This window comes from Sapajus apella, unplaced genomic scaffold (genome assembly GCF_009761245.1).
Source record: "Sapajus apella isolate SASKATOON/1434 unplaced genomic scaffold, GSC_monkey_1.0 scaffold2, whole genome shotgun sequence".
Classification (NCBI taxonomy): domain Eukaryota; kingdom Metazoa; phylum Chordata; class Mammalia; order Primates; family Cebidae; genus Sapajus; species Sapajus apella.
This window is the reverse complement of record NW_022436942.1, coordinates 2171598-2183651: the sequence shown is the minus strand read 5'-3', so window position 1 is coordinate 2183651 and position 12054 is coordinate 2171598. Positions and strand designations below refer to the sequence as shown.

Below are 12054 nucleotides of genomic sequence, written 5' to 3'. Positions count from 1 at the left end.
TTACTACAAATGTAAAACCCAAAGTATTTACAAGATTGTCTGTGAGTTGCTAAACTGTTGAAGCTGGTGAAAGGTATGCGAGGGTTCACTACACTTTGTACTTTTGTATATGTTAGAAACTTTTAATAATATAAAGTTTATATTCAATAATATTGAATATATTATTGAAACCTGGAAAGCAAAAGCAACTGAAGCTTTCATGGCGATATAAAAAAGTTAATATAAACTAGGGGAGGGACAGCGGGGGGGGGGGGACTTGGGGAGGGATAACACTGGGAGAAATGTCAGCTATAGGTGATGGGGAGGAAGGCAGCAAACCACATTGCCATGTACGCAATGTAGTTTGCTGCCTATGCAACAATCTTGCATGTTCTTCACATGTACCCCAAAACCTAAAACGCAATAAATATATATATATATATAAAAAGAAAAAAAATATATAAATATCTAGTGTTCAATTTGGTCAGTAAATAAATACATGAGGGTGAGAGAAATCGCTAAAAAAAATCTCCGCAGAATCCAACAATCTCTGAAGCCTTTAACACCTGAAAATCTAAAGAAGCCCCTCAAAGCAACTGGACCCCTACCATTCTTCCCCAGTTATTCAAAAAGATTCAGCCTCACCCAGGTGTAGCCCGCTCTACAAAGGCCGCCTCGGGGAATCCCAGCCCCTCCTGACGGGGCGGGCAGTTCTCTCCGACCCCACCCCTTCCAAGAACGCAGCCCTGTGATTGGCCAAGACGCGTGCCAGAGCGGCCCAGTTGCGGAAGAGCAGCTGTTTCCGCGTCCGTTGGTGTGCAAGAGAAACATGGCGGATCGGCTCACGCAGCTGCAAGACGCGGTGAATTCGGTGAGGAATTTCATTCGATTAACCTCTGTCCTTCTGTTTCCTGAGGTAAAACAAGGGAGGAAAGGGGCCCAAAAGGCAAAACTTGGAAGTGGGGACCTAACTGAGAGACGGCTTCGGCATAAAGCGCTCTCTCGGGAGGCGCCACCGCGAACTTGGAGGTTTGAGGCCGGCTGCCGTGCCAGGGAGCAGCCTCTTTCGGCTGAGGATACCGAGACCGGGAAGGTAGCTCTTGTCCGGGTCAGACCGCCGAGACTTGTGGGCTGCGCGGTCCTGTCGTGTTCCCTGAGGACAGTTTTATTATCAGTGGTGCTTAACGGAATCTCTTTCTTTTGGGGGTTGAGGGGAGAAGCAGAAGCTTTTTTCTTTCCTCATCAATTTTAATTCACCAAGGGAGGCCTCATGCTCTGGATGACTGGGTTTTTGTAATGAAATGTCAGCGCTTTCAGGTTGGTGCGGGAGCGAAGCTGAGGTGAGGTGAGAGATCTTTCATCTTAGCTCGTTCCTATGGGCCCAGAGTCTCCTTCCATCTCTTGTCTCTTGGTCACCCCTTAGAATACATCAGTTTGGGGACATCTTTATGATAGGAAATCTTCTAATCCTCGTATACCTTTCCGTTTGAGTCCTTTTTTTTTTTTTTTTCTTTTCTTTTTTTTCTTTGAGACCGTGTCTCGCTTGGTCGCCCGGGCTGGAGTTTAGTGGCGCGATCTTGGCTCACTGCAGCCTCAACCTCCCAGGTTCAAGCGGTTCTCCCGCCTCAGCCTCCCGAGTAGCAGGGATTACAGGCGCCCGCCACTACGCCTGGCTAATTTTTGTATTTTTAATGCAGACGAGGTTTCCCCATGTTGCCCAGGCTGGTCTCAAACTTCTGGCCTCAAGCGATCCTCCTGCCTTGGCCTCCCGAAGTGCTGGGATTACAGGTGTGAGCCACCACACCCGGCCCGTAAACACTTTTTTAATGTCTCCCCCAAATTCTATTCTATTAAAGGCCAAGTCTTGTGAGTAGCTCCCCAATTTTGTTCCTTCTGGTTATTTTTCCTCCGCAGTATTGCCTGAGTGGAAAGCAGATGCAAAGCCAAAGGATGCACATACAGTCATGGGCCCTTAATGAATGGGTTATGTAAACAGTAAATGCATGAACCAGTAACAAAGTCATTTAGTATCATTATCTAGTATTATGGACTCTACATAATTGTATGTGCTATACTTTCATACACTGGCAGTGTGGTAGCTTGGTTTACACCAGCATCACCACAAGCACTAAGTAATGCATTGCGCTACGGCGTTAGGACCGCTACGATGTCACTAGGCAGTTAGAATTTTCAGCTTTGTTCTAACCATAGGGGACTGACATAGTATATGCATCCTGTTGATCAAGACGTCATTATGCGGCAGTGGGTATACTTATTACCATTACAAATTACATAGTTTTCTGTTAAATAGTTTTTCATCGATAGTTATGTTTCTCATTGTCTAATTGTGATTTAATGTCCTAGATAAGGGGCTGGAGAGAAAACATGCTGCGAGGAAAACCTAGGTACCTGGTCTCCTTGCCAGCCGCCCCCCCCTCACCCCCCCACTGTAAGCTAATAACTTGGTATTTTTATTAATACGTCAGGCTTTGCACCCTTGAAGAGTGTGAATGTACTTGTGATAAACTGATATACTCTAAGTGATTAACAATAGTTTTTAAGGCTGAGAGGACCAGTCTCTAAATGTTGACTTCATCAAGATAAATTCTACTGGGCAGGGACTTGCCTGGGCTGCCAGCCAGCCAGCCTCCTTCGGGAAACTACTCCTTCGAGGTTTTACAAAATCAAATTGTAATGCTGGATAGAAATCTTATTTTAGGGAAAATTTTTCATATTCATACATGTCTTGTAACTAGAAGGATAGTAAGAACAGAGTGAATATGGCCTTAACTTTAGGTTAAGCATACTGATAATTGGATTTTGGAGAGAAGCATTTAGGATAACTAGTATGAGTGCCTGCTGTATATAAGCACTATCATGTTTACAAAGAGATACTCTTTCAGGAGGTTAAAAAATGTATATTCAGGAGACATTTAAGTGATGGAAAAACAGTTTGTGGTTAGGGAATTAACAATGAATTGAGTGTTTTCAACTGCAGGTTCTGAAGTAAATTGGAATATGGAGTGATATGAACCAAAATAGGGAGAATCTTCTTAAGCATTTATTCTAATCATAATTATTTGTATAACTTTTAACATTTGTTCTACTCTCTGAAAACTGTGAGTGCAGAAGCTATGTCTCGTTTACTATGTGTTTATATACAATACTTGTCATAGTTATTTTCCATAAATTTTTGTTGACTAAATGGATCTTAAAAGCTTTTGAAGAATGGAACAGATAACCACTGTGTTGAATATTTTTGTGTCTGCTCTGTTGCTCACAACAATCTTGTAATATGAGAATGTATCCAATTTAAAAATGAAAAATGCTACTTGAGTTAATAGAACTAGGATTAGGATCTAGGCTTGTATAGCAGCTGATCACTTATTGCTCCATTACAATTAGCAAAACCTGGGCAAAGCCATTTAGTCATGAGTGACTTTATGACTAGGCAAATATGAACGAGTAGTGGAAAACAAGTAAGAGGAAAAGAGAAAGATTTGTAGTATTAGTAGAATTTGAAGATCAAAGGAAAGTAATAATCTGTAGTTAGACTGGTTGACTTGGAGACTGTCGATACAAATTAAACAGAGGAAACAATTGCCTTTGAGTTCTGTCATTGAACAATGGCAGAGAAACCCAGTGGAAATGCTTATTAGAAATAGGAGGTTTGAGAGGTCAAGACTAGGTGAGAGAAATTGGTGGGGAGGATAGGCGTATTTAATTTGGAGATGATAAGGAATTGCTGTTCTCAATCTTTAAAAGTACTTAAGGAGTACGTTTAGAGCACAAGAGTTTAAAAATTGAGTCTTGAACAAATATGTTTCTGATTACTTAAGGTGCTTTTCTGAGCAGTCTTTTCCCCACTATTTCTTTATGCTTGTAACTACTCCAGTTTCAGAAAAGGAATTATATACTTTGTACATGAGTAATAAATTTTCATTAGACGTGATGCCATACGTAGATATTTGCAAGTCAAATTTCTATCACTGTTCTTTTCCGTCACTGTTCCCCAAAAGTCTTTACTTTTGGCTTATAATAAATATTGGCTAATGTTCTCTTATCATTTTACTATCAGAAGAAAAGAAATATTATTTTTATTTCAACTGTTTCAACTAGATTGATACCACACTTAGTTTCTTTGCAGAAGTAAAATGTTTAATTAACGTTAATAATAACTGGCTTAATTTATCAGCAATTATTCCTTTCTGTTTTATTCCCTTGCTCAGAGATTATTATTACAGAAACTTATTGTTGTTGCTGTTGTCAATAAAGTCCTTAAAATTGATAAGTCTTTCCTAACCTTGACATGTTTTCTTTGGCCTAAGCTTGCAGATCAGTTTTGTAATGCCATTGGAGTATTGCAGCAGTGTGGTCCTCCTGCATCTTTTAGTAATATTCAGACAGCAATTAACAAAGACCAGCCAGCTAATCCTACAGAAGGTAAACAGGTTTTCTTAGCTTCTCTTTGTTTGACTGTCACGTTTATTGTAATCCTTTAAAATTAGATTTATTGAGCAATTCAGCTTATTTTGTTTCTAAAAATATTATTGAGGATATTACAAATTTTGTCATAAAAAATTTATAGTCCACATAAAATCTCATAATTGTGGTTCCTGTCAGTTAATAGATTGTTAGTCCTTTAGAGGAGAATTTGTATTAATTTAGCTGAATGAGGGACCTTAACAAGGAAGGCATCCCATTTATAAATTTATTTTTTAAGTGACCACTATATTGTCATAATAAATGAAATTACATACTTTATGCTTAATTCCCAATTTGAGCTAAATGTATAATAGGATTGGTGTATATTTTAATCATTAGAATCCTAGTGCAGAAAAAGCTATGTGAAGTTTCCAGTTTCACTAACTTAAAATTTGCTTCTGAAAACTTGAGGTTTTCTAATAACCTAATCTAGCATTATCTTTCTCTAGAGTATGCCCAGCTTTTTGCAGCGCTGATTGCACGAACAGCAAAAGACATTGATGTTTTGATAGATTCCCTACCCAGTGAAGAGTCTACAGCTGCTTTACAGGTAAGTCTTTATTCCTTTGAGAATTTTACCAGTAGTAGAGAATTTTGAATTAAAGGAGCTAGGTTTAATACCTTTTGTCTGTGTCCATTTGTGCTGCTGTAACAGAATACCTGAGACAGTAATTTATAAAGAACAGAAGTTTATTTTCTCACAGTTTCTGTAGGCTGGGAGGTCCAACATCAAGACATTTATTACTCATTTTGCGTGAGTAATAAATTTTTATTTATCATGGTGCTATGTTGAGGGCCTTCTTTCTATTTCCTCACATGGCAGAAGGACAAAAGAGCAAGAGCTCCCTCTTCAACCTCAAGCCATTTTATAAGGGCACTAATTCTATGAGAGCTTTGCCTTCATGACTTAATATCCTCTTAAAGGCCCTTCGCTTCTTAATAACATCACATTGGGGATTAGATTTTAATGTATGAATTTTGGAGGGGACACATTCAAATCATAGCACCTTTTATAATATTCAATTTTCCATTATAAGGAAACCTCTTATTTTCCTCAATTGTGTCTCTTTTCCTAGTGAAGAATGAGAGGAGGGTGGCATTCTAGATGTAGGTTAGAACAATGGTGCCCAAATGTAGTGTGGAAGGGAGTCACTTACAGATATCTAGAGATTTCTAATTGAAAATTCATTCTTTTTAATGATTCACATGAGGAAAATTCTTAGAAGTTATCTGATTTTTAGAATTTCTTTGCTGAAAAATACATCACAATGATTGCAAAGTCATCCAGATTTAAAAATAAGTACCTCTGCGACTGCTTCTCTCGTTAACTCTAAAGATTTCAAAATTTCTGTCTTATAAAGGCTGCTAGCTTATATAAGCTAGAAGAAGAAAACCATGAAGCTGCTACATGCCTGGAAGATGTTGTTTATCGAGGAGACATGCTTCTGGAAAAGATACAAAGTGCGCTTGCTGATATTGCACAGTCACAGCTGAAGACAAGAAGTGGTACCCATAGCCAGTCTCTTCCAGACTCATAGCACCAGTGGATACCATGTGGCTGAGAAAAGAACTATTTCAGTGCCATTAAGAATTCTGCATCAGACTTAGATAACAAGCCTTACCAACAGTTATAGAAACATTCAACACTATGACACATGTTCCCTTTTTAGCTATTTTTAAGTCTTCTATTTTCACTCTTGATAAATAAGCATATAAAAATCATGATTCAACCAGCTTTAAACCATCATACCATCATTTTTTAACTGAAATTATTAAGGCAGATAATGCATTAATAAACATAAGTAAACATATATAAAATTCTATTGTGACATGATTTATGTCTTTATTTTGTCGTATTGGCCAGTACTTTTACAAATCAAAACATTTCTCAAGCCAGAGAAGAAGGTAGTAAGAACAGACATAAGGGACATTTTAGTTTAGGCCAGCGTCCTGCCTCTTAGAGGTGGCATTATGTACATTTGAGCTTTGAGCAAGAAAGTTTTGGAAATTGTATTGCTTTTAAATAGATTTAGCATGGCTGAATAAGTAAGTCAGATTTATTCAAATGTTTCTTATTTCAGAACTTCATAGCTGTTCTAGTTCATCTACACATTTATTTCACCAAGAAATCTTCTGTCAAGAGAATTTTCATGCTACTGTGAAAGAATTCACCTTGTATTTTTTAGCCTTCTCCTCAATTTGCTTGTCATCACAGTGAAGTATGTTTGTTTGTTTGTTTTGAGACAGAGTTTCGCTCGTTACCCAGGCTGGAGTGCAATGGCACGATCTCAGCTCACTGCAACCTCAGCCTCCTGGGTTCAAGCAATTCTCCTGCCTCAGCCTCCCGAGTAGCTGGGACTACAGGCGTGCGCCACAATGCCCAGCTAATTTTTGTATTTTTAGTAGAGATAGGGTTTCACCATGTTGACCAGGATGGTCTCGATTTCTTGACTTCGTGATCCACCCGCCTCGGCCTCCCAAAGTGCTGGGATTACAGGCATGAGCCACTGCGCCTGGCCCTTGAAGTATGTTTTTTGAATCATCAGTTCTTTCTCATTCTCTTTATTTATCTAAAGTTTCTTTCTTTTGCCCTTTATTAACCTCTCAACTTTTATTGCTGTATTCTAGTCAGACCAGAACATACTTTCTATACATCAGTTACTAGGCTCCATTTCACCTCAGTTTATTATTGCTAACATTTGTGTCAGCATTTTCAACTATGGTTACTCATCCAACCCTTGGATCTCTTTTAGTCTAGTGATTTTCTCCACTGGAAAGGTGGAATTGAAATGTGTTCCACATTTTAACGGGCCATCTCCTTGGGCTGTATTGTTCAGAATATCCTGAGCTACATTTGCTGCAATCTTGCTATTCAGAGTTTAAGTTTCAGGAGAAAACAAAAATAGAACACTGCTTGTTATTTTTCTCATAATCAAGCTTTTCCACAGTTCTTGAAAAGTACTGTGTTTCAAATTTCAGGAACACCAGCGTTAGCTATAAAATTTGTAGCAATTTATTGGCTAGTCATAGAAATTTTTTGAACTTTTAGCTGTATTTTCGTTGATGTTTATTAAAAACATTTTGCTATCCCAGACATTGTACATGAATCTACTCTTCATTATAGTTTTTGGAGGAGAGAAGATTTGATCAGAAAACTGATTTTCAAAGTACTTAAGTGTTATAAAGGAGTCAAGAAGGTACAAATAGAAAATGTCAAGACATTTTTCAAATGAAGGAAAACTAATAGGATTTATCACTAGTAAACCTGCTCTAAAAGAATTGTCAAGGGAACCTTTTTAGAAAGAAGGGAAATTATAGCAGAAGGAAACTTAGAATGGCAGGAATTAAGAAGGCTCAATGTATAGGGTGAATATAATAGACTTCTCGAGGTTTTAAAAATTACATTTGGTAATTGAAAGAAAAAAAACACTTTTATACGATTCTCTAGAGAATATGTACATAGTTTTTGTTGTTTGTTTTTTTAAGGTGAAGTCTCTGTCACCCAAGCTGAAGTGCAGTGCTGTGATCATGGCTCACTGCAGCTTCAACCTGGGCTCAGGTGATCCTCCCACTTCTGCCTCTTCAGTAACTGGGACTACAGGGATGTACCACCATGTCCAGCTAATTTTTTTTTTTTTAAGAGATGGGGTCTCATTATGTTGCCCAGGCTAATGTCAAACTCCTGGCCTCAAGTGATCCTCCTGCCTGGCCTCCTGAGGTGCTAGGTTTACAGGCATGAGCCGCCTCACCAGGCCTGCACAGGTAATTAAGTCACCTGTATAATAAAGGCAAGAGTAAAGGAACATTGTGGTAAGATTTTTACCTTCAACTTTAAATGGTAAGATACTGATACTGTACAGTAGAATGTAAGAAGTATTGGTATCATCCCTAGAGCAACACAGATTTTTTTCCCTAAAAAACTACACAAATTATTTTCAAAAACATCAATGAATTAAGGTAGAATACTAAAAAAGATTTAGGTAACTCAGGAATGAGAAATAGAATAAATAAAATAGTAACCCTATATTTTATTAATACATTGATAATTAAATGTCAATGATCTAAGCTGATTTAAATCTCAAAACTGGGTAAGAAACTGTGGCTCTTATAATGAAAGACCTTTATTCATTAGACCTACAATTTGTTTTTTTCATATGTAAATTAAGAAGAATTTAATATCCTGCTTCTCTATTTCAGTTCTAGGGGCACCAGATCAGTTAACTAGCCCTAAAGATGTCTGTAAGTGAAACCATTTTGATTACTACTTGCTCTGCTGTCAATTATGGTAACCAATCTCTCTTTGTTTCTGGATGCTAAATCCTTCCACTTGTGCCTTAACCATCCTAACTCCCATAATCTCCATTGAATTTAAGGAGCCAGTTTCTTTTTTTTGAGATAGAGTTTTGCTCTTGCCCAGGCTGGAGTGCAGTGGTGTGATCTTGGCTCACCGCAACCCCTGCCTCCTGGGTTCAAGCGATTCTCCTGCCTCAGCCTCCCGAGTAGCTGGGATTACAGGTATGCACCACCACGCCCAGCTAATTTTGTATTTTAAGTAGAGATGGGGTTCTCCATGTTGGTCAGGCTGATCTCGAACTCTCGACCTCAGGTGATCTGCCCGCCTCAGCCTCCCAAACTGCTGGGATTACAAGCATGAGCCACCATGCCCAGGAATCAGTTTCAATGGGAGTATCCTTTACTATCATTCTTGACCTATGATAATAGCAAGTAGAGCCTTTCAAGAATGATAGTATCTCCCCTCACCAATGATTTTTTTAAAAAGCCTTAATGAAGAGAGTGTCCTCTGGATCCTTCCAGAGAAGATAGGATGTGAGTAAGTTATGTATAATAATTTCACCCCAGAATTTCTGTGTCTTTGATATTCTCTGTAAACCAAGGAAGGATACTCTGACATTTCACTTTGATTTAATGTAAGTAAACCTTGTGTCTAGGCATTAGTTAACAAACAAATGACTACAAGTGAGAAGTAACTTGTACCATAGACTATCAATTACCTTGGGAATGGGAACATTATTGCCTTTTAATCCAGTCAGAGAAGAAATTCCAGAAGATTCTGTGTCTGCTGCCTCTTCTGGTAGTAAAAGGTGTCAATATGAGGTAGACTCAATGGAATGTAGCCATGAAAAAAAATGCTACTACAAACATTACAGGAATAAGGGATTTGATCAAGGAATTAGCATTTACACAAAATATAGGAGGAGTTAGGGAAGTGAAAGAATAAAATGAGAGAGAGGATCAAAAAAACTTCACTAACCACATCACCCTAAAGACCTTATTGCCAAACAAGGTTGTTGTAGTGCCAGTTAAGTCCAGGTCAGCCAAGGGGTGCACACCCCTTGGCCCCACTTGGAAAGCTGTGTGGCTATGACTGTCGGATTAGGGGGTTTTCAAAGCCAAAATAGATTTATCAGCAATGATCTTCCTGCCTGGTACCCACCTTTGAGAGGACCAAAAACAATGGATGGATGTGTCTTGCATCTCCTGCCTCTTTGTTCTTTTACACATATCTAAGTTGTTTAAGGGAGAAAAGCCCTTAGGATGAAGCCATATTCTCTCTATTCCTGAAGGACCACACACCCTAACCCCCTGTTGAAATTTCTGGACGCCTATGGGAAAAGCTTCATGGTTTCATTGAATACAGGTGCCTAAGTTACTATTATAACTGGTCCGTAAGGAGAAGAGGCACCTGAATTCAACTTGGGGGCTGGGCAAGATAACCAGTGAGGTGGGGAGATAAATATAACTTGGTAGCTAAGACCCTTCAGGTTGACTTGATGCACTGTGATCACAGCTTCTACTTCAGATGTGTTACTGGAGTAGATATCCTTACACTTACAATTCTCCTACACACAAATGCCAGTGAGGATAGTCCCTTTGAGGATATGGTAAATGTCGAGAGGTTAGCATGACATGTAAAACACTCGCCAACCTGTCTCCCTGTCTCCTACTTATAGGGTACTTGGCCACTGACCACAGTATTAACATTTACTTGAGCCCTGTGCTCCTGGAAAACAGTGACAGTTAAGAAATCCCTCCCTCGGCTGGGCGCGGTGGCTCATGCCTGTAATCTCGGCACTTTGGGAGGCCAAGGTGGGCGGATCACAAGGTCAAGAGATCAAGACCATCCTGGCCAACATAGTGAAACTCCGTCACTACTAAAAAATACAAAAATTAGCTGGGCGTGGTGGCATGTACCTGTAGTCCCAGCTACTTTGAGGCAGGAAATTCGCTTAAAAACCCAGGAGGCAGAGGTTGCAGTGAGCCAAGATCATGAGATCATGCCACTGCACTCTAGCCTGGAGATAGAGCAAGACTCCGTCCCAAAAAAAAAAAAAAAAAAAAAAAAAAAAGAGAGAGAGAGAAAAGAAATCCCTCCCTCTTGTTGCGTTTCCAGAAATGGCTTATTGCAAAGAACCACCAGAACTGTGAATAATCCCTTTCTTTACCTATGATAAAGCCAGACTCTGACCCTCCAAATTCCATTCTTTGCCTCAAAGTACTTAGTTGAACTATTTGTCCCTATAGACTAATCTGGACAAAATGCCTTTTAACTTGACCCAATTTTATGCTTCTCCCTTCCCCATAGGCCACTGGACTTTGATTCACTCTAAGCCTAGGCCAGCACTGGACTGTGGAATAGTCCCTCCCTAACTACCCCTCCTGAAAATTGATAAGCCACTCAGAAGGACATTCCATGCTCAACCGTCCCATTAATGTCACCTGCTCCTCTCCTCCACACTAGTTTTTTCTAGGCCTGTTTATTCATTCCTGTAAGAGAAAAAGAGAAAAGCCCATTGCTGTCTGATCTTTGAGATGATTGCAGATCTTACCTTTGAAGCATTCTCCTTATTGCAATAGTTTCCCTGACCCTATTGAAATAGTTCCTCTCTCCCTGTTTGTATTCATCCATTCGGGCTGCTATAGATACCAAAATACCATAAGCCAATAGCTTATAGACAGCAGAAATTTATTTCCCACAGTTCCGAAGCCTGGGAAGTCAAAGATCAAAGTGCTGGCAGACCTGGTGTCTGATGAGGTGAGGATCCACTTCTAGTTTGTAGATGGCACCTTCTCACTGTCCTCACATGGTAGAAAAAGCAAGGGAAACTCTTGGGGCTCTTTAGAGGTACTAATCCCAATCACGAGGCCTTCACCTTCTTGACCTAGTCACCTTTCAAAGACTCAACTCCCTAATACCATCATCATTCACATGTTAGTATTTCAGCATACAAATTTGCAGGGGATGGAGGGACACAACAATTCAGACCATAATGCTACTTTAATCATTTCAAATAGAGTCATTCTGTACCTAGCCTGGATTTTTATTTGTTTTACTTGACCCCATTCACTTGGGTAAGAAAAAAATCTCATGGATTCTCATTGATAGTCCCAAGGGTAAGGCTGGGGCAGAGAGCAGAGACATTGATTTACTGTGAGGTAAGAAATCTGGGGATTTTTCAGCAAGATGCCCAAATAGGAACAGCTCTGGTGCACAGCTCCCAGCTAGAGTGATGCAGAAGATGGGTGATCTCTGCATTTCTAACAGAGGTACCTTGTTCATCTCATTGAGAC

General features: G+C 39.4%; 1 protein-coding gene across 2 annotated transcripts; it reads left to right on the top strand.

Moving 5' to 3' along the window:
• The first annotated feature begins 694 nt into the window (after nucleotides 1-694).
• On the top strand, nucleotides 695-6287 carry MED21 (mediator complex subunit 21). Of its 2 annotated transcripts, none has more exons than XM_032283960.1 (4): nucleotides 695-850; nucleotides 4308-4422; nucleotides 4914-5014; nucleotides 5826-6287. In XM_032283960.1, exons 1-4 carry the CDS (start codon nucleotides 809-811, stop codon nucleotides 6000-6002), a joined length of 435 nt encoding a protein of 144 aa, XP_032139851.1. In that variant the 5' UTR covers nucleotides 695-808; the 3' UTR covers nucleotides 6003-6287. The 2 variants fall into 2 exon arrangements, with proteins under 2 accessions (XP_032139851.1, XP_032139861.1); XM_032283970.1 differs by having other exon boundaries at nucleotides 808-850; nucleotides 4898-5014.
• The last annotated feature ends 5767 nt before the right edge of the window (nucleotides 6288-12054 follow it).